Source organism: Chiroxiphia lanceolata, chromosome 2 (assembly GCF_009829145.1).
Source record: "Chiroxiphia lanceolata isolate bChiLan1 chromosome 2, bChiLan1.pri, whole genome shotgun sequence".
In the NCBI taxonomy this organism is placed as follows: Eukaryota; Metazoa; Chordata; class Aves; order Passeriformes; family Pipridae; genus Chiroxiphia; species Chiroxiphia lanceolata.
In genome coordinates this window covers 89,856,708-89,884,518 of record NC_045638.1, presented here as the reverse complement: position 1 = coordinate 89,884,518, position 27,811 = coordinate 89,856,708, and the positions used below count along the sequence as shown (strand labels likewise).

At 45.4% G+C, this 27,811-nt stretch overlaps 3 protein-coding genes across 7 annotated transcripts in view; 2 read left to right on the top strand and 1 right to left on the bottom strand.

Moving 5' to 3' along the window:
- Positions 1 to 303: 303 nt before the first annotated feature.
- On the bottom strand, positions 304 to 5,870 carry M6PR (mannose-6-phosphate receptor, cation dependent). The gene is made up of 7 exons (XM_032678736.1): positions 5,673 to 5,870; positions 4,159 to 4,329; positions 3,783 to 3,955; positions 3,586 to 3,695; positions 3,256 to 3,386; positions 2,600 to 2,726; positions 304 to 2,060 (listed from the first exon to the last, which is right to left on the bottom strand). The coding sequence occupies exons 2-7, from the start codon at positions 4,326 to 4,328 to the stop codon at positions 1,938 to 1,940; spliced, it is 834 nt and encodes a 277-aa protein (XP_032534627.1). The 5' UTR covers position 4,329; positions 5,673 to 5,870; the 3' UTR covers positions 304 to 1,937.
- KLRG1 (killer cell lectin like receptor G1) lies at positions 4,302 to 19,075 on the top strand. 4 transcript variants are annotated; one of them, XM_032678740.1, is made up of 6 exons: positions 4,302 to 4,448; positions 9,198 to 9,377; positions 13,790 to 13,882; positions 14,595 to 14,746; positions 17,337 to 17,440; positions 18,409 to 19,075. In XM_032678740.1, exons 2-6 carry the CDS (start codon positions 9,260 to 9,262, stop codon positions 18,518 to 18,520), a joined length of 579 nt encoding a protein of 192 aa, XP_032534631.1. In that variant the 5' UTR covers positions 4,302 to 4,448; positions 9,198 to 9,259; the 3' UTR covers positions 18,521 to 19,075. The 4 variants fall into 4 exon arrangements, with proteins under 4 accessions (XP_032534631.1, XP_032534630.1, XP_032534629.1 ...); XM_032678739.1 differs by lacking the exon at positions 4,302 to 4,448 and adding an exon at positions 6,054 to 6,123; XM_032678738.1 differs by lacking the exon at positions 4,302 to 4,448 and adding an exon at positions 6,074 to 6,252.
- Positions 19,076 to 24,016: 4,941 nt separating this feature from the next.
- The window catches only part of A2M (alpha-2-macroglobulin), a 29,971-nt gene continuing 26,176 nt past the window's right edge, over positions 24,017 to 27,811 (top strand). Inside the window, exons 1-3 of one of the 2 annotated variants that reach the window (XM_032678723.1) lie at positions 24,017 to 24,260; positions 26,077 to 26,260; positions 27,309 to 27,468. In XM_032678723.1, the coding sequence (XP_032534614.1) occupies positions 24,172 to 24,260; positions 26,077 to 26,260; positions 27,309 to 27,468 (433 nt within the window). In that variant the 5' untranslated portion in view covers positions 24,017 to 24,171. The remainder of the gene's footprint in view (positions 24,261 to 26,076; positions 26,261 to 27,308; positions 27,469 to 27,811) is intronic. The other variant, XM_032678722.1, reaches the window with a different exon arrangement.

Below are 27,811 nucleotides of genomic sequence, written 5' to 3'. Positions count from 1 at the left end.
GTACAACCTTCATCACAAAGCTACTTTTGATTTTTGTTGCTGCAGAAGAATACAGAGCATAACCCATCCATCCATAACTACCTGAGCTTTTAAAGTTTCAGTTTTGAAAGATGTGCATAGCCTTCCCTCTTAAGCCCTAGGGGAACTGGAGTGAAACAATATGGCAGCAAAAACCACGAACTAACATGAATGGATTCATTATTGGCAAGAGTAGTTCAGGCACAAGGCACCACCTTTCAGCCTTGGGTAAGAAAGATGCTTTGGCACCAAAGCAAGCTCCTGTTACATCAGCACAACACTTCATAAGGTTTTTTGGTCACTTTATTTTTGAAAGTTGTGTTTTGTACAAAAAAAATTACCTTAAACACCACCATGAAAAACAGTTACAACAGACTTCCTATTTTTCCCATGTTATGAGAAAGACTGAGACTGTAACAAAAGTCAAAGAAAGCAGGAATTGTTTGCCCACTCTAAACCCAGCAAAAAAGCAGGGCTACCCCTTTTCTCTCAACGTCGTTGTTCAGACAGCATTAAAAATACGTGAATCTTGTCTGTACTCTGCTGTTAACAGTAGTGGCTTGCTTGTTCACAGTCTCTGCCCTCAAGACTGAGGGCAGTTCTCCTGCCAGTCCACAACAGGGTAGAAGGGGATTGCTCGGAGTGTAGCCTCTCAAATAAAAAGCAATTAAGAATCAAGGTGCCAAGTTCCAGAAGGTTCCCCGTAAGTCTGTAACTCACCTGTACCTGCTTTTCACCAGGGCCCCAAGAGAAGATCTCTCACTCCCAGACATTGGCAGCATGTAAGTACCATCTGCACAGGGCAAGTGTATTAAGACTGGCCTGCACCATGCTTAAGGGGACAGTAATTTATGAAAGTTGACCAAGTAAGTGCAAGAGTCCCTTATGCAGTTTTCAATGTGTTACCATTCTTATCCTGGGCTTCCGTGGTTCCTATTATATAAAAATAAATTCTGATAGCTTCACAGGAAAACCCTCTGCCAAACAAGGAACTTCTGGCAAGCGTGAAATCACAATGCTGACAGTGACTGTGCTGTGTGGGCAGTCACCTTGGGAAGCTTGTATCAGAACTCAAATGGCAGCTACCTGTCTCATTTTGTCTTAATGTCAGTTCAGTTTCAGCAAATGTTCCTTCTCCTTAGCAGCACATCGTTTCCTTTTGCTTCTCAATGATTGAGAAGACAGAGACAATATTTTGACTGAACTGAAGTCATGAGACTGTATTTAACTCCTATATCTTTTTAGCATTGCCTCTCTCCAGTCTGAGAGGCTGGCATGCATCCCTTTACAGCTGTTGAAGGAAACCAGCGCATACTTCTCAATACTTTGTCATTAGTAAAACAAAAGACTGCACAGGTGCTAATGCCTCTTCCGCCCCCAGAGTTTGGCATAGAGCACTCTGTGCCAGTTATGCCAGCAGAAACTGTGTAACAGTGCAGAAGCTAGAAAAGCTGAAAATGCATTCAAAGAAAAATAATTCCAGTGTAAACCCTAGAGAAAAAAAGAAAAAAAGACAAAATATGCCTTTTACAGTGTCACCTGTTTTAACACATGGCCTTTTTTCCTTCCCCTTTCTGCACCCATCCATGGCCCTTTTTTCCTCTCAGTGATTCATCTCCCATTCCTGCTCAGTGCTGAAAACTCATATTGCTTTCTTGTTGTCTCTACTCAACTCTCAGCACTTCTCCCCCAGCTTTGCTGCATATTTAAAAACTTAAAACCAGTATTATATTTGTAAGACACACCATCAGGGACCAGTGCTGTTCACATTCAGAGGCATCCATGGGACTCAACACACCGGAGACGGTAGAAGCAGTGTAAAGAAAATCAGAAGTGAGAGAAGGAGAACTGGCTGGGAGGCACCCGGCTAAACAAGCACTGGGAAGATGGGGAGAAAAGAACTCGGTGTGGAAAGCCTATCACATTGGTAGCAAGTGGTCATCCCGTTCTTCTGACTCCTCACCCAGCTGGTCATCCCCCACACCACGGTATGCGGCTGGCGCGTTTCGAGGCTTGGATCGGCACACAAAGTCACAGCCGTCCTACAAGCACAGGACATGACACCAGCATCAGACTCTGCATCCAAAGCAAAGCGGCTCCTGTGACTTCTCTTTTGCTAAGGGGTTATGCCTATCGCTGTGCTACCTAAGACATGTCCCCAAAACTTGTCTTGACATAAAAACATCCTATTCGGTCATGAAAGCTCTGGGCATATTGATTAACAGTGTGCAGCAACACCAGGCCAAGGCAAGCACGAGGGATAAATGGCACTGCCTATAATGACCAAGGGAGGGTTTCAGGGAGGTCGGACATGAGTATTTCACAGTCCCCAGGTGAACATTTCTCTCTGGAAAGCATTAACCCCTAAAAAGTATGTGTTCCAGTTATGTAGCAGTTGCAGGATAGTGGCAGGGAATCGGTCTTGGCAAGGATTCAAAAATAGAATACTCAAGAAAAATGAAACAGATATCTTCTGCTTCAAAGTACATCACTCTGGCAGTAGGTCTACCCAAGAGACATAGTCTGCCATTTTCTCCTAATACAGGTGCCAGGCTGGGAATATATAGGGATTTTCACTCACCGCCACCAAATTGCCCAGATCTTGCCAGAAGGCAAAGTGAGGAAACTGCTCCATGCCCTTTGCTCCCACTACAAGGCGCTGGTAGAGGAACCCACCAATGATGTAGACTGCAATCAGTGAGGCAAACCTGGAATGCAGAATTAAAATAAATAAATAAATAAATCAAAGCTGAAGAAATCCTATAGACAATCTATTTCAACCCAGCTACCTACCTCATATTGGCATTAGAGCAAGCATCTGAGCACCACTCAAGAGCAGAGCTAAGGTCCCCAAATTATCGATTTGATAGTATAAATCTTTTAGCAGCACTATGTGAAGCAGTGCCTCTAAGCACAAACACAGAAAACGAGTCAAGACTCCTAGTCTGAATTCCGAGCTCTAGCAGAGAGCCATTATACATTTTTAGGAAGTCACATCTCCATGTTTAAGTGCATTTGTCTGTAAGCTATGAAGGAGACTCTTTACAGGGAACAGAGCAGCCCTGCATCATGCTTAGAGCAAGAGCTTTTGTCCAAAAAGCTCAGAGGCATAGTAACATCTAATGGTGGCTGTGGGTAGGTATACTACAATTAGTTAGTCTACTATAGCATTTGTGAGGTTTCTAAATAGCACTGGAGATTATGGCCTAGGCACAAACAGCTCTTCCAATGACTCACGTGATCAGTAGAATGGAGCCAACGCTGAGGTGGGAATTCTCAGCTGGACAAGCCACACTGCTGTCCATCTCAAAGAGGTAGAAACATTCCTGCTCCTTTTCCCGCTCTTCAGAAATAATGCTGAATGAACTCTGTAATTTGGAGAAGTTAAGTCATGTGAAAACATGCCCAGGCACATTGAATTTCACCAGGAGACAGTTTTACCATTGCTGGTGCAGCTAGGCAACAGATACTAGAGGACACCTTGCTGGCCCCTCAAAGCCCTTCTGCTTACAAACAACTACTTGTCTGGCAGCCTCCTGATCCTCTCCCACCTCATATGTCACTCACCGCTGTAACTCCTCGCTTGCAAGAAATCATTATCACAGCTCGTCTCTTCTCACCACTGCAGTGAGTGCCATATGAATCACCTCCTTTATAAATCAGCATGATCCAGTCACCTGCCAGGAGAGAAACATACAGGCTGCAAATCCAGATCAGGAGGCAAAAGGCAGCTGCTGAGTAAGAAGTGTGGAGTGGAATCTTACTTCCATTGAAGACCTGGGTTTCATTGATTCTTCCTATCACTGTGGTCTTTCCGTTCTGTCTATCTGTTTGCACCAGGCCACCATAATCGTGAGAGGTGCTGTTGACCTCCCTGCACACCCTGAATTGGTAGACGTAGTTTTCCGTTTTGCCTTTCTCCACAGTCACATTAAACCTGCAGCAGGGTAAGGACAGAACAGACTGCCCATCGGATTACAAAGAACAATTCTCAGAGCAGCAGGCACTTCAGACCTGCAAAAGTCAGAGTCCATACAGACGGGGGAGCCCATTTTGCAGTCCTACCCCAAATCTTCCCCTCCTTCTGGCCCAAGGGCTGGCACTGCACAGCCCCGAGGCCTGCAGGGTGTTGTACTGTACCTCATGTGGCTCAGGGGCTCCAGTTTCTTCAGCAGGGCTCTTTCCATTTGTGACTCACTGCTTTCATCACCAATCACATCACAGCTCCTCTCTTCAGGCTGCTCAGCCCCCGCTACAGCCAGGGCCATAAAGACCAGCAGCAAGGCAGAGGTATGGCAAGGTGATGGCATCCTGGACACAAGCCACAGGGAACACAGAGGATTAACTGTTTCAGCCCCCTGCAAACTAACTTCAGGGTCACGGAGTCAATGATTAGCCACTTCCTCAGTCCTGACTGCAAAAAGGAGAAGGTGAAGTCTAGAAACAACTCACAGTTCCCAAGAGACACTAAATCTGAGTCTCTTACGTGGCCAAAGGCAATTCACTTGGCCCACTTGGGACTCTTTTCTGAATTTTCCCTTGGGACCTCAAAACGTTTTGCTGCTAATTAGCACACTAGTTAGCTGCCAGACCAGAGTACAGCAGGCTGAACACTGGAGTAATTTTCAGGCATAAGCCACTGTTATTGCATTGCACTGAGAAGCCAGTCAGCAGAAAATTATTTATCAGGCCTCTAATCAATCCTCTTCACAGATCTCAAGTAAAGAGCTCACAGGAAAGACCCACTGTGATTAGTCAGGCTCTGTTTGTTCAAGTGGCTTAATCTTAATAATTATCTTTCTAGTACTACTTTAGCTGAGAATTTGAAAGTGTTTAATACTGCTAAGCTGCAACTTCACAGAAGTTTTCTTCTGTTTTCACAAGGGAAGGAGGAAAGCAAGACATCCTGTGTGAGATCCAAGCAACGAAGCTGTAATGATAACAATAATAAAATCCAGAAGACCTGGCTTTCAGGTTCATGCTAAAATCACATACAAAACATTCAATGATTGCACGAGCCCACCAGCGCGGTGCAACAAATTCTCCTGCCGCAGATTTTGGTAAAGCCCCACGTGCTGGCGGGAAGGCAGCCGGGAGACCCTCAATTAAACAATCGCCCGGCTGCAGACGGGCATAGAACCCATCTGACTGAACCCAATGGTTTCCCCGCATCCCTGCCGGACACTGCCGAGCTGGGGCTCTGCTTCCCACGGGGGCCAGGCGCCAACACAAGGTTAGAAACGCCTAAACCACAGAATCAGTCCAAGCTCCTCGCACAAGCAGGGCCGTCCTAGAGCACAATGCACAGGATGGCGTCCAGGCGGCTCTGGAATATCCCCAGTGAGGGAAACTCCACAGCCTCTCTGGGCAGCCTGCTCCAGTGCGCGCTCGCTGAAATGAGGAAGCCCGTGACACGAGGGCTCGTGACTCGCCTCTCCCGAGGCCACAGGCAGGTCCCTGCCCCCAACACTGGACACGGCTCCTCCCGGGAACCTGCCGCGGGCCGCCGGAAGCGACCCCGGCCGGGCCCCCCCGGCCGCTGTCCCGCGCTCGCCCCTGCGGCTCCCCCTCGCCGTGCCCCGCTCCGCACCGTCCCAGCCCCAGCCCCAGCCTCAGCCTCAGCCCCAGCCCCAGCCCCAGCCCCGCGCACCCACCTGTGGCCGCCCCCGCGTCCTCTCCGCCGCGCACGGACACAGGTGCCACCGCCTGCAGGGAAGAGAGACCCAAGGGTCACGGGTATGCCATGCTGGGCGGGTCGCAGGGCGCAGGCACGGGCGACACCGGCCTCCTCCACGTCCCGGCCGGCTCCCTCGCCCGCCCCGCCAGCCGGAAAGAGCGTGGCGGAACTCGCGCCGCCACCAATGGGAGCCCGGGAGCCGCCGGGATCGCCCGCCCAGGACCAGCCCCGCAGCGAATGGAGCGCGGCGGGGAGCGCCGGGCTGCGCCGGGCCCCGCCCACTTCCCTCCTCCGCCCAATGGGCGGGGACTGGAGGGCGCCGGGGCCCCGCCTCCCCTCGCTTCCCGTCCAATGAGCTGCGAGGGCCGGCGGAAAGGGCGAGCCCCCGGGTGGGGGGCGGCCCTTTGGAGGCAGTGGGAGGGAGAGGTGTCGGTGAGGGGCGGTGAGACGCGGTCCCGCGGGGTGGTGGTCGCTGGGCTGCTGGCTGGAAGTCACCTCATTCAAGTGCGTTGTGGCTTTCCCAGCTGGAAGTCGCACTCTTCCCTCTTCTGTCTCGGGTACAGCAGCAGGCAGGCTTCCTGGCGACAGCGCTCTCCTCGTTCCCGCTGCCGGAGGCAGTGGTGGTCCAGCAGTTTGTCCTTGGGCTTTGCCATCCCCACCGGGTGCCTCCAGAGTGTTAAACGAGCGAGGGGTCTAGACCAGTTCACAAAACTGCTTTGTGTTCTCGATCCTTCTGATCTTGTCCCCACTTTGTATCTCTGTGGTAGACTCTTTCCAGTATGTCCATGTTTTGTTATACTTTGGAATGAAGGTGTCTCTCCCAGCTCCTGCAAGTTTTGCCACTGCAGAGGAATTCCAGGTCCAGCTGATAGTGCACAAGGGTGGTGGACTTGAGCATCTTGGGTGTGATTCATAAAGCTATAAATTATTTGAGACTGGCCCATTTAAAGGACATTTATCTCCTTAAGTGATGCTCCCACTGCAATGATAAGAGAGGCCACTTCCCAGGGGTCTGTTGCTGGAAGGGACAGATGTTCCTTGTCAGAGTTCTGAGGCTTTTGCATCTTTTACTTAAGAAAGAAATGTGGTGTTTAGGGAACTTAGCAACATGCTAGAGAAGCCACTTGTTTGAGAGAAGTTTGGGAGATTTCCCCATGGTATGCTGCTTCAGCAGTGAAGAACTGGGGGCATTGTTGGCTCCTGGAAAACTGATTGATTTAGTCCTGCTGTGATTCCACTGGGAGTATGGCACAGCTGCAAAAGTCAGACTTATTTATTCACACTTAGCTCTTAACTGTGTGTTGCCTGCCCACCTCCTACGGTTGACTGTTCCCTCTCTACTTCCTGTTGAAACTAAGAATTCAACTTACTGCTGATATTTGAGAAAAAATGGTAAACCACATCAAAACAGAGCTCTTAGTTCTTTCTTGCCAGCTTTTACTTCTCCAGTTCTTCACAAATGGCACTGTCTTTATGGTCACTCTGGTCCTGTAGGCAGCTGTAGGGCCTTTTCCCCTTGGTCTGGGCACTTAGGCTCTGTCTGAATCCTGTTGGCTTCTTTTCAGCCACACAGATTGTATTCCCAGCTAAGTTATCCTTGCAAGTGTAGTAGCTCTCTGGGCTTGAGAGCTCTCTTTAGACTTCTGTATTATCCACTCAAAGCATTCAGGAAAGACTTTCTTCCTCTTCCTTCTGTCTTCTGCCTTCCCTTTCCCTTCAAGCACAGACTCCCTATCTTGCTGTCTACAGGCTCTACCCATGATTGCAAGGAATTTTGTGGGTGCTACATGTCACCCTTAGAGGCAAGTGGAGAAATCTGCAGAAATATCCAGTTCATGCCTTCCTAGACACGTGCATTGTAACAAATTGGCCACAATACTGTATCAAACTAAGCATCCTCCCATGCAATCATTTCTCAAATTAGAGCATGTCACCAGGACGCGTAACAATCATCCCTGTTGGGAATAGCAGTCATCTCAACTACTTTGTTGAGAATGCCCAAACAATTCTGGTAAATTACATGTACTGTACTGTGCTGAAGATGTGCACCCTGAGCCAGGCAAACATCCCCATTCTGAGCATGAAATGGAAAGGATCAGAATCCGGATTAAAACAAAAATCAGCCAGCTATGCGGCTAAGAGGTTTCTCAGGGTGCTAGAAGCATCAGTAGTCCCCACCATAGAATCAAAGAATCTTTTAGACTGGAAAAGACCCTTAAGATCATCGAGTTCAACCATTAACCTGACACTGCCAAGCCCACCACTAAACCATGTCCCTAAGCTTCACATCTGCATCTTTTTTAAAAATTTTCAGGGATAGTCATGCAACCACTTCCCCGGGCAGCTGTCCCAGTGCTTGATAATTCTTTTGGTGAAGAAATTTTTCCCAACATCCAATCTAAACCTCCTCCGGTGCAACTTGAATTATTCTCATCAATGGTCAGTACTTCAAAAGCCACAGAGTCACAAAATGATTGCATTGGGAAGGGATCTCTCAAAGTCTTATGGTCCAACCCCCTGCTCAAGACAGGCCATCTACAGCCTGGTCCACCTACAGCCCAGGACTGTGTCCAGACCACTCTCTATTGAGGGAGACACCTCAACCTTTCTGGCCAACCTCTGTCAGTGTTTGATCACCCTCACAGTAAAAAAGCGTTTCCTGATGTTCAGAGAGAAGAACTTCTGTGTTTCAGTTTGTGCCCATTGCTTCTTTTCCTGTCAGTGGGCACCACTAAAAAGATTTTGACTCTTCTTGTAACCTTCCTTCAGAAATTTATATACATTAATTAGATCCTCTCCAAGATGTCTCTTCTTCAGGCTAAACAGTCCCAGATCTCTCAGCCTTTCCTCATAGAAGAGATGCTGCAGTCCATCATCTTTGTGGCTCCTTGCTAGACTCTCTCCAGCATGTCCATATCTCTCTCATACTGATGCTGTTAAGGTGTTGACTCAGAGAGCCTTGAGGGATGCCAGTGTCTGCCTTGTGTCACAAGCATATTCACACTGGTATTTGGTGTAGAAACAGTTCCTAGTAGAAGTGTCGAGAGCTCATAAGGCTTCCTTCTCAAACCCATACTGTCCACCTCTACTTCCCTTTTGACAGCAGCTGGGCTGCCAGTTTGCCATAGCCATTGCTTATCGCACTTTTCATCTTGTGCACATGCTATTCACCTTCTTAGCTTGTGCTCTCGTTATCCACCTGCTTCTGACCCTGAGAGGAAGCTCCTCAGAGCAGCGCACATCCTCCCAGTTACTGCATCAGTGTAACCGTGCCCTCTTGCATTGGCAACAATTAAAATACTCATGAGCTTGGTGATTAATCACCTTTTTCACCAGCAGTTATTTTTAAAACATCCTTCATCAGATTAGGAAATGGAAGTTGCTGCAGTTACACTGCTTTCCATTCTGTTGTAAATTTGGTCGTCTTGAGCAGCTGAAGATGGAGGTTGCAACTTCACATTACTTGTCTTTCGAATATAGCCTCAGATTTCCTGTTTTGCAGGTATGGAGCCCTGTTGTTCAACAGCCTGATCGAAACATCTTGTGCTCACTCTTTGCTTTGGCATGGAGGGAAGCAGATCAGAAACTTCTGCAGCTGATATGAGTGAGGAGGTAACGTATACTTCTGTCAGATTCTCTCAGGCTTCTCCACCGAGGGCCAAAGCTTCACAGGAAAAAAGAGGTAAGAAAGCCAGGTGAGGTCAGTCAACAAAAGATTTTATTTTGAGTGCAAGCAAGATCTAACAGAAACCCTCTGAGCTGGCCACTGATTCGTAGTGCCAGCTTAGGGTGCTGTTGCTTTGGTTCTAAAATTACTGTGAATATTTTAATGTGAAAAAGCTGATGGGTTAGAGACCCGTTGTTGTCCCCCTCCTTCTCTGTGTCAGACCTCTTTCGGTGTCTATGCCTGGGCATTCAACCCAGGCATCCTTTTGTCCACAAGAGGTTTAAGGTTGTCTGCTTGTCAGCAATAGGAGATTGTGAGCAATAGTTCTTTGAAGGGAAGGCAAGATGGGAATGCAGATAAATTAGAGGCATATGGTAATCAGAGATCAGAGACAGAGAAGGCATATGATATCATCCAGCCTCTTTCCCCTGGGGCTATGCAGGATTCTTTTGTAATAGATTTTTTTTTTGTTTTCTGTGTTCTAGTTTTATATACCTCCCAGTGAGCAAGTTTTCAGCTTTTGCCTTGAGACAGTTCTGCAGGGCATCTTACTATCAGGAAGATTTCTTTAGTGCTTTCCTTAAATTTTTTCTTCCCTTATTTTCCCTCCCTTACCCCTGATAGGCCTTGTCAGTGTCACACTGAGCAATGCCTCTGGCTGCTTAGTTGAGAAATGCCACCTTAGAAGAGTGAGATTTTGCACTGATGGTCATTCTTTGTAAGTGTCTCCTTGCAAAATATTGAAGGGGTTGGAACTGGATGATCTTAAGGTCCTTTCCAACCCAAACTGTTCTATGATTCTATGATTCTATGAAATACCTGTGTACTTCAGATGAGTTGTGTTGCATTGGCTGCAACATTGATGGTTCAACTTAATTTTTTTCGCAGTTGTTACAGCGGAGGGGCTCTTACTGTGGGATACAAGATTTCTACGCTCTGATCAGAATAACTGCATATACCTGTGGTGGTTACTGCTGCCTGGTCACTTGCTGTGCTATGGAAACAAAGCCAGCACAGAAGCCCCCAAGTTTCTCTCTAGTACTCACACTTGATCTGCTTGGAAAGCAGTCTTGCTTTTGCACGTGTTTTCATCTGAAAACACAGTGACATCTCTTGAGATGTTTGCATTTTTCTTTTTAATATTCCTCCTTTTCACAGTCTTTCATGTACCCTCATCTTTTTGAGCTAAAGTCAGAGAACCTAAAATAAGGAAGCTGATCTTTGAACACATTTTCTGTGTATATTATTTGATTATTTCTCAACTCTCTTCAGCATGCAAGGGGTCCCTAAGGAGATCAGTTCAAGTACCTTTCTTTAGAAGATCTTTATATTCAACTCTGTCCCTGCCTCCATCACTTTTGAGAGGCGTTCTCTCTCTCAGGCATTTCTTCTCTGTTCAAATGCACACTCTTGCTGACTTTGTAGTCGTCTCTGTGGCACACTATCACGGACATATAGATCAGTCGTCTGATTAAACAAACAAAAAGTTGCCTTGGTTGTGTCTTCTGTTTGGCTTCCAGAGAGTCTTAGATGTGCTGCAGTACTAAAATGTCAGTCCAGTAGTCACTTAAGACCGTGTTAGCCTGGGTGATGTGTTTGTCATTTCCTTTTTTCTGCAGTTGGTCTAAAACAATAGAGAACTGCTCTATTCATTGCCGAGAGGCACCAGCTCGGGTGCTCGGTGCTGACATTTAAGGATTAACAGTTTCACAGACTGTCATCCCAGCCTTGTCCTGGCAGTAGTTTTCCCTAAAATCAGTTAACAGTTATCTGAAGGATCCAGGAGATAGCTTCTTTGGAGAGGCAAGAGAGGAAGGAAAACAAGTGCAAATCCTCAGAAATATGACCTCAGAACCAAGAGCTATGTTTCAACAGATATTTATCTCCTTTTACTTAGTTTTCAGTTGCAATCTGCAGAGAAGAATCTCCACCCTATCCATTATCCTCAGGCTGACATTCTCTTGAGGCTTATTCTGATGACAAAACCCAAGTCACCAGAGATACAAACATGACCTTACAAGAGGAATAGAGAGCAGGGTCAAAGTTCAAGTTCCAGACTCAGTCCAAGTCCTTCAATTCTCCTATTGTCTCTTTGTGTGAAGCCAAGGCCTATGTTGTAACTGAAAAGTCTTTCTGGATTTTGTAACTGAAAAAGGGTGGGGTTTTGTTATTTAATAATGAGTTTACAAAATAAGAAATGTTGTAATTTTTTTAACTATTATTGGGCAGCTAGAAGTCCTACAAGCTTCAGGAAACACGACAAAACCTTTATCTTAGAAAAGATCTTTATACCAAAAGAATGATGCTTACAACAAAACTCCCTCATGCTCTCCCTTGTTACCTTAGAAACTTCTTCTAGCCAAAATTGCAGGTCTAAATATATTGCTAAAAATGAGAAAATGGCCTTAACATTAGTGAGCCTGCAAACTGCTCAAGATCAAAATGAATTACTATTTATTAATTTACTGATTTGGTCTACTTTCTGTATTTGAAAAAACTTCCAGCATTTAAAGGACACATTCTTGTTTTTTAAGTGAAGTCCCTTTCCCCTCTGTTTTAGTGCTGGCTTTCTTTGTCTTTCCCATGCTATTCTTGATACGTGATATGCGTTTGTTTTCAGCCTCCACCAAGAGATCAAGTGTGTTTCTTTGGGTCTTGTGACATGACCAAGAGAGAAGCACCTCAAATTTCATGAGATCCAATGGGGACTTTGTTGTTGGATTTGGGTTGAAGGCTCTGGAGCATCACAAGAGCAGGATGTAGTACATAAGTTAACTGCACATTTACTACTTCTTAGAAAGTCCTGTTGTCTGTGCTGCTATCATATTGAGATTAATAAAACAAGCAAACCAAACTCCCCTGGAATTCATCTGTGGCTGTGTCATCCTCTCCTCAGTTGGGATGAGAGGAGATTTTAGTGGTGAGATTTCAAATGTTTTATGGGAAGTGAATGCCTCTCAGGTCAAACACAGCTGCAGGAGATGACAACGGGAAAGCAACATGCAGCCTGGAGGTTAACATGTCCTGCTGGACAAGAGCAGATCTGTAGGAAAAATCCTTGCTTTCAATTTAAGAAAATGGCAAAAATACCTGCAGGACAAGGAAAAGTGCAGCAAGAAGTTCTTTATTGCAGCGCTGGGTGCAATCCTAAGTCACATAGGCCTAGAAGCACACCAGCCATTTGAAACACGTGCCTTTTGTATTCTCTTGGTTACATAAGCTGTTACATACTCAGTGATTTCCAGGTTTTTTACCTTAAAAGGTAATTTCTCGGACTCAGGAGGGGATGTTACCCTCCCTCTTGGTTGATTTGTGGTGTACCCCCCCTGTATGTTGTACAGGGGAGTCTCTCCACACACAACGGGTAACCACACCACAGAGGGTACATTTTTAATTTTATGCTTTTCCCTATTCCCGACCACAGAGGTTCCCTGGCGTCAGGCCCAGACAGGACCTTCCACCTTACAGCTTTCAAGATATGCCTAAAAAACCCCTTGGAATTAAATGAAAAAAAGAAAACCCCACCCCCTTCTGTTTTCCACTAAATTCATTTGCTTATAATAAAACCAGATTATTTATTTCTCATAGATCTCTACATGTCAGTCCTGACCAGCCCTTTGAAAGGAAGCTGTGCTGGACTACAGTGGAGGCTGCCCCAAGGACTCACTCTCTGCCACTGGCAGCAATTGAACAGCAGGTGGTGGTGGTGAAATTGTGGAGGGACAGACATCCCAAGGTTTTCAAGGCTGGCTCTCCCACCCTGCCACCCCACCATGGAAGAGGCAGATGAGAACGTAGAACTGACTTGGGAGTATCCTGGGAAGATGTAACATGACCATGTCCCTAAGCCTGTGAAAAGGATGCTAAGATTAAACCTGTTGCTGTTGCTGAAAGAGCTAGGGGAAAAGCTTTGGGCTTCTTTTTACATTTAAGCTCGAACATGGTGGCTGTAGCAATACAGCTCTGTGTTTCCACCCCAAGCTTCAATGCTGAGGCAGGAGCAGGTTTATTGGGAGGCTCCTGCCAGGATAAGGCTCCACATGGTGCCTGGGGGGGCTTCAGCTGACTTGTGGTAGGTGCTTCCTCTTCTGGGGTCAGCCACCACAGGGGTCGGACCAGCTGTCTCTGTGGCCAGGAAGGGGCAGAGCTGCGGCTGATCTGGAGATGGGCACCTCCTGAGAAGCTCAGGCAGGGACTGATTGCCCCAAGCCCAGCTGAAATGGGACCCTGGGCCAGTGGGCAGGGGCATGGGGAGACCCCAGGTAGGCTGGCAGTGGCAGTGATGTCAGCCATAGGCAGAGTGTAGACAGTGTTGCTCTAAAGAGTTCAATTCTTTACGGAAATGCGCTGGACAAAGCAAACTATGTAAAACGGCAGTCAGTTTTCATGTGTCTCCTGCTCACTGTGATTTCTTTTCTCTTTTACAGGTCCTCATCTGTGGTCAGCAGTTGTGCTGGGCTTGGCTATAGGCTTTGGGATATTGAGCACCTCCCTAGTGATTGCTTTGATTTGGAAGATGAGTAAGTGCACAAGGCATTGCTGAGAATGAGCAACAAAAGCAAAGGGCTGGAGACTCATCTAAGTACAGGAACTTCATTATACGGGGTTAAACCAGAAGCTATTCTAGGTTTCTACCAGCCTTATGTACCCAGTGCCTATCCAGAATATTTTGAAGAATATATTCCTTGTGCAGACCCCAGGCAACCCATTTCAAATCCTGTGGCAAAGAATGGTGAAACATATTGTAAAGTTTTTGTAGGCTTGCCAGCTGTAAGTATAGCGTTAAACTGTAGAACAAACGTGTAAGGTCTGTTACACTTCTGCATGCGTGCAGAAGGTGCTAGACCATGTGGAGGAGCCTACTGTTATCTGCTTAAAATCCATTCACCTGATGTGTGGCATAATCACAGTGTACCCACAGAGTGTAATCTGCTTTCAGATACCCAATTTTAGTTATTGGATGTCTGAGTAGTTCAGTGGAAACCTGGGTGGGAGTGTGTGTGTGTGTGTGTGCAAGCGTGCGCTTGCACCAGCATCAGAGTGCACGTGGCTATTGTAAGAAGATTTGGAAATTGCACAGAGAATCTGTGTTTGTGCATTGTTGTTTTCAGATGCTTGTGTTTTCTGCATTGCAACTGTCCAGAAGAGTTGCTTTTTAGTAGGTCCTTGCTGACAAATGTATTTCTGTTGGTTAATGATAGAGAAAAGCTAATATTTTGACTTCTTTTACAGATGACTCCTACCCACACTGCCCTGAAGAGTGGGTGGCCTACAGAGGGAGCTGCTACTCCTTCTCCAAGGAGGAGAAGGACTGGAATTCCAGCCAGGTATCCTGCTGGTCACAGGGAGCTCACCTCCTGGTCATCAGTGATACCCGGGAAATGGTAATGATTTTCTTAGTCTTTGAGGATCTCCCATTTCCTTGCAGATACTAAGGGATTGACATCCAAGCAGTGTTGTCACTTCAGCAATGTTTTGGCTTTAAATGAGAGGAAGGACTTATAATTGATGTTACAGTGCACTGCCAGTTTCAGTATACACCTTAGAAGTTTGCAGGAAGCAGAGAAGCAAAGGGGAGAAGGGAGACATGAGGGTCACTGTCAGCTACTCAGAATCATCCTATGAAGAATGTTAGGAGACAACCTTTTCCACTGCTCCTCTCCACCTCCCCTCCTGTCCTCAATAAGGCTGATCGAGTGATTATAGGAAATGACTATGACACTAGGCAGTCACGTACTCATCGCTCACAAACCAGTACGTCCCCACTCTCAAGGAATGCTTCTTTTTCAAAAGCTATGCTTCTCCTCCCTGCAACTGCTCCAGCTCCTCCTGCTCAGTGACCCATGCCATTCCCTGTGTTCATGCATGGATATTTCTTTCTCAATCTGTTTTCAGTGCTTACTTCCCGTCTCTGCCAAAATACCTCAGTTGTGCTGGTGAAAGGAGGAACCAGCTGTTCCACTGCAGGTGCCCACCGTGGGCAGGGCATGTATGGTCACTAAAGAAAGGGGTAGTGCTGATTACTGGGGCACTGAGGCACATCTGCTTAAGTAGAGCAGAAGCCTTGATCTGGTTTTGCGCAAGTCAGGGCTTATTAGCTCGGGTCCAATGAACGTGGACAGCTTCCAGTCCCTGGACAGAAGTTGCATTGTATGATGTTCTGTGGGGGCTTACAAAGCCAGGTCTCTGCTTGACTGGGAGTATGTACCAGGCTTTCACATTTGCTTAGACAAATCTGGACTCCTTAAGAAGTAGGCATCTTCCCCAGATTACCCGTTTTTCTGCATAAAGAAAGCCTCCCTGGTCTGGATGCTTTCTTACTACCATCTCTGCTGCTTGAGTGTTACCCATCATCCCTGCTCAGACTTACCCATCTAAGTGAGACTTTCCTAGCTATCCATGCCTTATGCTGCAAGAGCTATGGTTGCTCAACCTCTGTGTGCCAGGGAAGCGCGGTCACCTCCAAACCACCAGCAACACTCAAGTAGTTCCTCAAGCTGCTCCTATTCCCACGACTTTACCAAGCTAACTTTGTTAATGCTTCTCTGTGAAGATGTCTTCTCTGAAGCTTTGTTATGACAGCAGGAGATAAGGATGGAGCCCAGCCATACAACTGAAAGGTTGCTGTTCTTTGGTTTCATTGCAAAGGTGGACAAGAAAAACTTATCTCTCCTGGCTTTGTCTTTTATTTTTTTTTTGAGGGAAGGGAGGGACAGGGGATTTACTTCAGGGCCAAGTTTCTGTTGCAGGCTTCACCTTTTAACAATAAACAAGAGTTAAAATTTAGCCAAAAGGAAATGAACATTGCAAAAAAGTAAGAGGAATGTTTGTATAAAATTTGAAGAGCTTTGATCCTGGGTTTGTTACGCATCTGTCAGTGCCTGCACTTCCTGCCCTGCCCTGATTTTACCTGTAATTGTTAATACTTCGTATTAGCTTGCTAGCTAGCTCCATGGTACAGTGTTAATATTAATTCTAATGGCAAACATTCCTACATAAAGTGTGTAGGAAACTCCAGGAGATTGGGGTGCAGTTCATAGAATCATAGAATATGCTGAGTTGAAAGGGATCCATCAGGATCATTGAGTCCAGCTCCTGGCTCTGCACAGGACAGCCCCAAGAATCACACCATGTGCCTGAGAGCACTGTCCAGAGACTTCTTGAACTCAGATAGGCTTGGTGCTGTGACCACTTCCCTGGGAACCTGTTCCAGTACCCAACCATGCTTTGGGTGAACCTTTTCCTGATATCTAACCTAAACCTCCCCCTACTCAACTTCATGCCTTTTCCTTGAGTCCTGTCACTGGTCATGAGAGCAAAAAGATCTGTAGCATCCCCTCCACTTCCCCTCGCAAGGATGTTGAGGGCTCCAATGAGGTCTCCCCTCAGTCTCATTCAGGCTGAACAAACCAAGTGACCTCAGCTGCTCCTCATATGGCTTCCTCTCCAGACCCTTCAACAACCTTATGGTCCTCCTCTACATGTCTCTAATAGCTTAATGTCTTTTTTATATTTCGATGCCCAAAACTGCACACATGACTCAAGGTGAGGCCGCCCCAGTGAAGAGCAGAGCGGGACAATGACCTCCCTTGACCAGCTGGCGATGCTTTGCCTGATGCCCCCCAGGATGTGGTTAGCTCTCCTGGCTGCCAGGGCACTCATATTCAACTTGCATATTCGACAACAGTTGTTTCATATATATTGCCCTGAGAAATGTCCTTTGAAGAATCTCCCCAGGACGCTGAAAGCATGCTTACTTCCTTGTGAGTGTACACATAGTTTTTATTCCAGGCATGATTTGCAAGGCTGATCTTCCTGAATAGAAGGTGTGGGTAAGCATATTGTCAAGCACTTAAGGAACAATCAGGCAAAGGGATGTATCTTGCTTTCTGTTCTCTCTACTTATCCTGACCTCCATTCTCTGCTTGGCTTTCATTAGTCATTAGTCACTTGGTAATTCATCATCATTTCTAGGATCTGTTCAAGCGTATTCAAACAGAACGTTTCTGGATTGGATTGAGGAACAGCACAAGCTCTGGATGGATTTGGGAAGATGGCTCCATATCCAATTACACCAAGTGAGTTTCATTCTATTTTAAAAACAACAGTGCTAATTCAGATTGCCTGGTGTTCCACAATACCCAGAGTTCATACTCCAGATCTCAGGACCTTTCTTCCTGGGCAGATTTTCTTCTTCCTGTCACCTGTACTGCACTAAGCTCAATATGGTCTGCTTTTTACTGCCCTGCACCTTGTAAAGGCATGTACCTGTGAAAACCAGGTCTAATATTAGTATTGCACTCCCTACTTCCCTCCAGCTGCTCAGACAAAGGATTTTATTTACCTGCACCACCCACAAAGATGCTCGGTCAGAAAGGCATATGGCTTTACTGGGTTTAGCCACCTTGCACCAATTCTGTCAAGTGCTGGTGTCACTGGGTGTGAGGACCCTGCCCTTTGCTGCTGCACTGGTGCCAGCCCACATCAGAACCTTAATTTCAGCTCAGTCTCTACTTGGACAAAACTCAGCATTTTGCATGAGGGAAAACATTTATGGTTTGGTCCATTGACTTTGCCTGGCCTTTCCTTTTTATGACAGTTAAGACAATAAGTTAGTTTCTAGTGCCTCTCCAGCAAGGAAACTCACCCAAGATCTCACTGTCAGTAGGTCAGTACTCTAGGCACTTGATTTAGTCCCCTGCTTAAATCCAGCTTTCCATTCTTACAAACTCCTTGGAGGTGATCATCTTTCCATGAAACACTCAGCGCTGCCATTCTCATGCTGGTGGATATCACTGCCACTGCAAGGCATCATGTCTATGTTTCATTCTGATTTAGGTTCCACAATGGCAAAATTACTTGGTAGTAGCGGGAAGGTGGGTTCTTCGGTGTACATTTTATTTTCTAACAGCTGCCTTTTGGAGGTTGGGTTCTTTCATTTCCTCTGGGCTACACCCTTCACAATCAAATGTTTTTTCTTTCTTGCCTCCAGGAGACAATCTCAGCATTTTCTCTCAATCTCACTTCTGTTCTGTGACTCTTGCAGGGTCTTCTCTAACAGCCATGTGCAACATTGTGCTGTCCTGATGAAAGGTCATTTTCATGCCTCCAGCTGTGAATTTCGTGCTCCATGGATCTGTGAGAAATCACTTAGATAAATCCTGTGTGCGTTTTCATCTCACGACGATCTCATCAATGGCATGAATTGATCATTGTCCTGCAAACCAAAGCTTCACACAAGAGCAATGACTTGTCTTTTTCATACCATCACAAAGGTGATTTGCCCATAAATGTAAGTTATCTTCAGTGGTAGATCCGTTCTCAGTCCACATGTGTTAGATTGCTGCTGTTTGTGACCAGGTGAGACCTTGGACATATTCCCTGGCCTAGTCTTTCCCTATTTGTCCTGTAAGAGCAAACAAAAGCTTTATCACAACAGGTGTCTTCAGGTCTTTGAGGGTGAGCTATCAATTTTCCTTTAATTTTGAGCATCAGATTTCATTTCCATTCCCTGCATCTCCATTGTCTGATATCAGAAGGACTGAAAAAATGAAGCCTGATGTTCACTGACAGAAATATATAAACAGATTTTTCCCAGTGGCAGCCTCTCTTTTTGCTTCTCAGTACTATGAGTGGGAGAGAAGAGGGTGAAATGCAACTACAGCTTCTGTAAATCCAGCAGAGAAAATAAACCTCTAGTACTGCACTAGACCAAAAGTGTGTACCTGTGCCATTACTTCTCTCTGTTGGAAAGAACTAGTTGCAGGCCATGTTTTATAGGCCAAATTTAACCAAACTAGTCAAGAGACAGGAGTCAAAGGTATACAGTTAATTGTGTGAAACTGAATCAAAAACTTGTTTTCCTCCCCACTTCTGCACTTTCATACTGCAAAGAGAGGAACAGTGGACAAATCCTTAATAAAAGGAACTTTCAGTTCAAATAGAGCAGAGCCAGGCTCAGAGTTTGAACAGCATAAAAACAGTGAATATTAAGGGTTGGACAGTAGATTGCATTTCCACACAGCTGGAAAACTTTTTTACACATAGAGATTTTGTTCCAAAAAAGGAAGAGAAATTTTATTAATTTTCAATTTATCCTCTTTATGGTAATATATTTATATTATATTTCAATTTACTATTGTCAATTTATCCTTGGTCCAGAATTGCAGTCAGAGCAGTAGGTCTGACAGGACTGCCTGATGGTCCTGATGCAAAGTTACTATTACCCAGTCTGAAGGTTTGACTGACATACAGGCTGCTGAGCCCATATGAATGACCTCTGAAGCACACGCAGCAACCATGGGCTGCTCTGAACATCCACCTCACTATGCAGATATGATATGGTGCACTGAAGTGTTTCCGTGGGGATTTCCCAAACGGAAAACCTTAAGCCTTGCCTTGGCGAGCAGCAGGTTCCTGGTAGATGTTCTGAGGTGTATGTTTGTTCTGGCAAAGACAGGCTGGAGAAATGGGCTGACAGGAACCTTGTGAAGTCCAACAAGGAGAATGTCAAAGACCTGGAACTGGGAAGGAACAGCTCCATGCACCAGTACACCATGGGACTGACCCACTTAAAAGGAAGCTTTGCAAAAAATGACCTGGGAATCCTTTTGAACATCAGAATGAATGTGACCAGCAGTGTGCCCTTGCTGCAAAGGAGGCAAATAGTGTCCTGGGGCACATTAGACAGAATAATGCCAACAGGTTGAGGGAGGTGATCATTCACCTCTACTAAGCACTGGGGAGGCCACACTGGGAACACCGTGTGCAGTTCTGAGCTCCTCAGTACAAGAGAAACATGGACATACTGGAGAGTCCAACAGAGGGCCACAAAGATGATGAAAGGACTGGAGCATGTCTCCAACATCTATGAGGAAAGACTGACACAGCTGGATGGTTTATTCTAAAGCAAAGAAGGCTGAGGGGAGATCTTATTCATAGAATCATAGAAGTACAACAACCAACTTTAGCATTTCAATTCAGACTCCATACAGTTTACATTTGCTTCATATTTTTATTCTAATTGGAAGGAAATCCTTACCAGCTACCAGTGGCATTATCTTCCATCTACTTAACAGGATGTAACACATGAAAGTGTCAAGGCAGATGAAGACAAACATATGGATCTTAGCATACTCAGCTAAGTGGATATCTGCTGAGCCTCGTATAGGGTTTACTGAGCTGAGAGTCTTAAGGTGGGAATGTTTCCAGCAAGAGTGGGTCTGTTTATCAATAACTGTGCCTGCAATATTAAGACCTGAATAAACCGCAGTGTACTAGGAAGTGAAAACTTTTTTTCATCTTGGATTGTCTGGGTTACTTTGGGTGAGTCATTTGTCTGTGCTAGAGTCCATTCAGCTATCAAAAGATGGTTGTCCCTGACTCCTAGAAAGTTACGAGGTCCTACAAAATAGTGATGGAGACTTTACCTACTTTGTCAAAATGGTGGTGGCATCTGCAGAAGGAAAGCTAATAGTTACTTTACCAGAGAATCCCAGAGAAGAAACAGCTTCTTATATTATCATGACATGTAGGCAAGGTGAGCATGTCTCTGAGCTTGCATAGTTTACCTTGTCAATAATGGAACAGCTTTGCCTCCCCTAGGATTTTACGGTGAAGGGCATATTATAATTTATTATATAATAATGATTTATTATTTTAAGATATTAATACGTTTATCTTTAGCTCTTCAAATGTGGGCTCTCAATCTCATCCCAAAGATATGCACAGGAAATGTAAAATAAATAAATATATTAGGTTGCCTCAAAAGTTGAGCAGTCTTTGAAGGGAAAGAATTTTTAGCTGTGGATTTTACTTTCAACAAAGCACGTAGCACCTCTCTGGATTCAAGTTTTTGCAATACTAAAGCAATTTGGAGCAAATATATTCAGTTCTGTGAAAAACAGTTGAACAAGTATCTTTGGCAGAGCTTTTAATCTTCTATCCTAGAGCATGTTGATATAGTTGATTGATACATACTGATTTTCTTGGAAGTAAGTTCTTTTTGTATGAACTCTGTAAGCCATCGTGAATGAATACTGGAGGAGCATGGCTAGCAGACTGAGGTAAGTTACAATCCTTATTCTCCATGTCATTTTTGAGGCTGCACTTGAACTCTGTCGGGTGTGCTGACCCCCAGTTCAAGAGGAACATGGAGAAACTGGAGGTAGTCCAAAGGAGGACTGTCAAACTGGTCAGAGCATGGGGAGTGGAAAAATTCATTGCCACAGGGAGTGACAAGGTAGGCAAGACTTGTTTAGTCTGACCAAGAGAAAGCTGTAGTGATTAAATAACTACCTACAAATACTTGAAGGGCAGTTACAAAGATGTTAGAACGTGAATTTTCCTGGTAGGGGCAGAGGATATAATGTGGGGCAATGGCTGCCACTGCAGCTTTGGGAGTTCAGACTGGACACAAGGAAAGACATCTTCACCAGAGATTAGTGCAACACAGGAACACATCATGAGAGAAATAGCAGGCTCTTCATCCTTGGAAGTTTTTAATACCTGATTCGACAAAGTCACAGCTGACAGCATTGGCAGAAGTCCTGGGATAAGTGAAAGGACAGACTACATAATGTCCAGAGCTCCCTTACAACCAACACTTCTGTGATGCTATTCATGAATGAAACAAGGTTCTTGGTTTAGATACAGGATACTTAATGCTGGTTTTGTACAGTTGGGGCACCTTTGAGCTATGTCAAATGACAGAACTTCAGATTTGCTGAGAGAAATCTCAGAAAGACACTACTAAACCACACTCTCCTCGTGGACAGGCCAACACCTTGTGGGAGTTTTCTTGAGGATTTAAGCACTTAAAATCTAGCCAAAAAGATCCAGAAAGCCTCTTTGCTTTCTCAGTTGTGCTCGCAGCAAGTGGAAATGGCAGGGGAGAGCGGGAAAATTCATTGCCACTGCCTTGTCTGTGCCACCTCCTACAAGCTAAATCACATGGGCAATACAGAGACCCTTGAAATTAGGCTGCTGGGGTCCAAGTTGCTATTGGGAATGATATAGAGGCCAAGCAGTTTGAGGGCAGTTTGGTATCTGTGAATGTTAAGTGTACTTACTGGGATTCTCAAGTCTTTGAAAACTTGTCCCTTTCAGTGGACTGAAATAATTTCTCTTCATTTTTTGGCTACAAGAGCACATTTTTGACCAAGGTCCTAATGATGAGGAGCTGGCTTGGGAGTAGTGTGAGCTGTTTGGCTATTTGACAAAAGGCATTCCTATGCCATGTGTAGTTCTGTACCTTGTTGCTGTAGGGTTTATGTTCAATCAGTCCAGCTCCTGACCTGTTTGAACCAATGTAAATTGTAATCTTCAAAAAGGCTTTGACCACTCAATGTGCAAATCCTCTTTGTGGGTGAGGCAGACTTTACTGGGTTACATTTCTTTTGGGCAGGCAAAGTGACCTTTAGGCGTCAGATGGAGAAGGAAGAGCACAAATCTGGGCTGTCTTTTTGCAGTTCCCAAGGAAATTGGACACTACTATCCTCTTGTTTCCTATGCAGGTCACTGCAGGGCAGAATGTAGTCTGTAATGAATATTTGTTATTGCACTGCACTTGGATTTCTTAACTCCAAAGTTCCTGAGCTTACCAAAGTTCTGATGATGATAGTAGGAGAAGAGAAGGACAGTCAGAAAATCATTTTATCCTGCACACTTTTTAATCTGAAAATTATGCTTTACATCCTCTAACATAGAGCTCCATTCTTTGGAGTTTGCATTAGAAATATAAGTAAGGCAGATATTCTACTGCCATTTACAAGGGTAATAATTACCAGAGCTATTGATCTTCCTGCTGCAGACCAAGGTAAAGACAGTAAAGACAGTGGTCAAAAAACCCTATTTCCCTCTGTGATACAACACTGCCCATCACAGTGCATTACATAGATTTTCACCTAATAAAACCAGGACAACTCCATCAAACAGCAATAACTTGATCTAGATGTACCGATAACTTGACTCAAAACAACAACCAGTACAGGGAAAGTAAGACCCAGGCCACATATGTTCTGCTGGGTAGGGGTAGCTGCTGCTCTGGGGAGCTGGTTAATGTGTTACATGCTGTTAATGAGTTGAACTTTTGGCAACTTCCCATCATGTCACTGTCCCTGTTTCTGCCAGGGTGAAGGCCAGATTATTTTAGATGACTTGATCTTCCAGGCATTCTCTGGCCCCTTTTCCTGGCTTTAGCTTTGATGTGACCAGGAATGGAGATCACAAGGGAACAGAGTGGGTGGAGGGAGAAGGTTTTTACAGTTTAAATTCCTTGTTTTCAGAACCTTCCTGTAAATGACGGTTAGGCCCACCCACGCTTGTTTCCCAAATCCTAGCTCAGTCTCCTGCTCCCAGTCTGAAGGAAATCAAACAGCGCCTGCTCCTCCAGCAGCCCCAATGACCAGTGCTGTGTCCAGCTCCATACAGGGAGCCCTACCAGAAATGGAGGCCTTGCCCTCATCCTCTGCTGTTAGCCCTTTATTTCTCTAGCTACCACCTTTCATCTTGCATGGCCTGCTGCCCTGCTCCAAAAGAGACACAGCTCCAGCCTGCCAGGAACCCTCCCCTCCCTCTCTCCCCCAGCACCTGGCCTTCTGCCCGGACTTGGAGCTGCTAGTTCCAACTCCTCCTTACTGCCTCTCCCTGTTTCCGGATCAGCCCTGGCCCCCAGCCCTTATCTCCTCCAGCCCCTGGGCTGTTTGTGAAGGAGACTATAAAGGGCTTGACTGGGAGAGCAGAGGGGGAGTAAAAGCAGCACCCAACCACACTGGGGGTCTGCTTGACTCAGCACGTCCTGCTCTGCACCATGGGGAAGAATGGGCTGCTCATCAAGCCAAGTATCTTCCTGCTTCTCCTCTTCATCCTTCCGGGAGACACCTCACCCATCACAGAGCCGTAAGCTGTGCAGGGGGATCTCTGGGCAGGCAGGAGACTGGAGTTGTATTCCTGTGTCTATTGCTTTATCCCTTATCTTTTGTGTGCTTTCTTTTACCCAGGAATAAAGACACCAGGGCTGGGTAGAGTGCCTTCTACAAACAGAAACTCTAGTGCTTCAGAGGGACCCAAAACAATATGTGGAACTGAGATTTGCCCCTTCAGGGAAAAAAAAAAAAAAACAAAAAAAGGAAGAGGGCAAGGTCTATGAGAATATCTTTTGCTGTTTCAGTGAATTGACAGGATTTCAACAAAATTTTCTGCAGAAAATTGGTTCTTTTGAAAGGCAACTTTTTATAACTGTTTATACAATGCATTCTTCTTGAGAGAGAGACTGTTTTGAAGGGACAATGAAAGGTTTTATTTTGGGTATCCTTCTCCCTAGGTACCCTACAAAAATTCATTTTGAGTACCCTACTCCCAAGGTGAAATTCCCAGGAGTTGGGAGTAGTTTTCTTGATTGATAATGAGAAGAAAAGGAACAAATAACAGATCTGGGATGCTCAGAAATGACTCTGTAAATTAACATTTTTCAACTCAGCAAATGGAATGAAAAATCTTTTCTCACCCAGGGTTATGTGGCACTGTAAGACTGACTGTTCAGGTCTGTGAGGATATATTGTGCCACATTCCTTCTTCACCGGCTTTTGCCTTGTTTGTATGTGAAGGGAGTGTGTGTTATGTGCATATGTCTACATGTATGGAAGGAGCGGTGTATGAGGGGTCCTGACACTGCAAAGACTTTCTCCTTTGGCTTTTTGGGAATGTCTTTTCCTCCCTCACAAAGCACAGAGCACCTCACCCATTACAGAGCTTTAAGCTGTGCAGGGGGGTTTCTGGGCAAGGCTGTGCTACTGTGCTTTCATCAAATGCAGGGGAAACAAACAGTGGGGTTGGGGTCAGAGCGACCAGAGCTTTCTCCCTGCAGACCATTGATGGGCATAAAAGCGCCAGAGCCTCTCCTACTGCTGAAGGGAATGCTCTGCCTTACTGCTGAGGTGTTGAGGGCTCTTCTCCCATCTGCTCGCTGCTCTGGGTATGCCCACCAAAGGCCAGTCCTTGCCCACCAAAAAGTGAGCACAACTGGCATTAGGCAGATCAAATTTGATTCCCAGATGCAGTGCTGGGTGCCACGACACCATTGGCAAGTTGCCTCACTGGGAAGCGAGGGACAGAAGGAGGGAGGCTGCGTTGGGCTGAGCGGGAATCCCCTGGTGAGCTGAGACAGACTTGCTTCCCTGAAAATCTGAAATTTGCTCCGGTGTTATTGCTTAAGATATGGCACCACACTGTGGCAGTTTTGAATCTCTGTAAGGAATGAGAGTAGTGCTACAGATGCTTTGAAGCGTGTAGTCAATGGCATTTATTCACTGGGTACTGGCACTTGTGTGGCTCCTGAATCCTACGAACAGTGTCTAGCAAAGGTGACAATTGACTTTCCTTCTCCTGGCTTTATTCAGGGTCCCAGGTAGAAGTGCTTCTGTTGTGCCATAACCTGGATAAACATAACCATTCCAGATGTTTTCATTGAGGATTTCCTCTGGTATTTTACATTTGAGACTGGCTTCCCTGCTTTCCCAGGCTGTTACAGACATGCTAGAAATCTTGTTACACTCCTAGCAAGTGCACTTCTCTCCTTGTACAGTGAAGGCTGTAGTCATCAGATTGGTTTATTTGTTCTTTATGTAAAGCTATCAGATTGGTTTATTTGTTCTTTATGTACAAATCCTCTTGCCTGTTCCTGCCTTTCTGACCTATCCGTCTCCTCTCTTCCTAGGCAGTATTTGGTGCTACTGCCCTTTGTGATACACACGGATTCTCGTGAGAAAATCTGTGTTCAGCTGACCCACCTGAATGAGTCTGTGACTCTGAGTGCCACACTCGAGCATCAAGGGGAGAACAGGAGCTTGATTGATGATGTGGTGTCAGAGAGAGACGTATTCACCTGCATCCCTTTCTCTGTGAGTATCTCATCCTTGTGGGATGATTCTTTGTGACAGGGACAAACTGTAAAGGCACTGAGAAGTAATGACCAGAGTAACACTGGTAGGTGTTCACCTACCCCTTGGCTAAAGGTATGTCTGTTATTGTACATCCTCAACACCCTCTCACTTTTGAGGTCTCCTTCATATGCTACCTGACTGTGAGATGCTGAATCCTGGAAAGCCACCACCTCTCTAGGAGAGGAGGAGGCCAGGAGAAAGAAGTGGTTTTAGTATTGACACTCTTGATGGCTGTTTGGTGAAATAGCTCTCCACATCATCCTTCAACAGCCACAGTTTGTCACTTGAGTGCCTTCAAATTGTTGTAGAGCTTTTGGGCCTCAGATACATTTTGCCTGGTGTATGCTGAACTAATGTAAGAACATGGAGCTGTGATTGCCTGTATCTGAAAAAGACAGCAAAGAAGGAAATTTATATCTTAATGTAATTGATAGACCCAGGGACTATAACAAGTTGTAGGCAACTAAGAAAGGTGATCATCTAGCTCAGAGCACAGATTATGTCTTTGGCCTGAAGACTGAAGAACTGGTGTTCAGGACACTGAAAAGATTGGCATTTGTGTCTTGGTTTGTCAGATGTGGGTTTAAGATTGACTTTGTCACTTGTGAGAGAGAGTTATAGTGGTCTTGCATGTCTGGTTTGGAAAAGAAAATGTTCTGCAAGGACATTATCTGAAAGAGAAGAGGGACTATTCCATTCCGCTTGTGAATGTCAAAAGGAAACAGATGGAAAGGTTTTGGTCAAGGCAAGTAAGAATTTCCTAAAATTGAGTATTAGAGCTGGGAGTTCCATTGCTGCACAATAGTTACACAATCACTACGCAGCAGCAGGAATGGGTAGAAATATGGAACACATAAAGATCAGTTTCTTGTTCCTGATTATAGTTCCTCTCAAGTCTGTGTTGGGTCCATCAGGATTATATTAGACCTCTTATTTCACAAAGGCCAGTTTAGTTCAGGAAGCTTTCAAAGGTGGTCCATAACATAGTTGTCATCTTACTTTCCAGCTTCCAAAATCAAACAGCCCGTTACCAGGCACATTTCTCAGTGTGACAGTGAAGGGGCCCACCCTGCAGTTCAGGAGCCGCAAGATGGTGCTGGTCCAGAATTCTGAGAGCTTGGTCTTTGTCCAGACAGACAAACCCATCTACAAGCCTGGACAGACAGGTACCAGGAAAGGAGTGAAGATTTGCTTTTGAAACAAAACTTTATACTAAAGCTGTTGAATTGTGCTGGCCAGATGTCAATTGCTTTCAGTGGGGGTCAGAACTGCAACTTCATGGCTGAGGCTTACGACTTATTACTCCATATAGGAACAATCTGGGGAATCTTAAGATGCATGCACATGTCTGGGGCACCTGCACACACTTCTTCTGTCACTGGGGCCTCTGTTGTTGTGGTCCATGCATTTAGGGTCCGCATTAAAATCAGAGAAGGACTAGATATTTGTCCTGTAGAGAACAGGGCCAAATTCAGACAAAGTCATGAAATAGCTTTCAAAGTGGCAGCT

Coding starts and splice junctions, on each gene's coding strand:
- M6PR (XM_032678736.1), bottom strand. CDS start 4,328: ATGCCATCACCTTGCCATACCTCTGCCTTGCTGCTGGTCTTTATGGCC. Junction 3,956..4,158: donor GAGCCCCTGAGCCACATGAG/GTACAGTACAAC, acceptor ACCCTGCTGCAG/GTTTAATGTGACTGTGGAGA. Junction 3,696..3,782: donor AACCCAGGTCTTCAATGGAA/GTAAGATTCCAC, acceptor CTCTCCTGGCAG/GTGACTGGATCATGCTGATT.
- KLRG1 (XM_032678740.1), top strand. CDS start 9,260: ATGGAGGGAAGCAGATCAGAAACTTCTGCAGCTGATATGAGTGAGGAG. Junction 13,883..14,594: donor TGCTTTGATTTGGAAGATGA/GTAAGTGCACAA, acceptor CTTCTTTTACAG/ATGACTCCTACCCACACTGC. Junction 17,441..18,408: donor TCCATATCCAATTACACCAA/GTGAGTTTCATT, acceptor TGACTCTTGCAG/GGTCTTCTCTAACAGCCATG.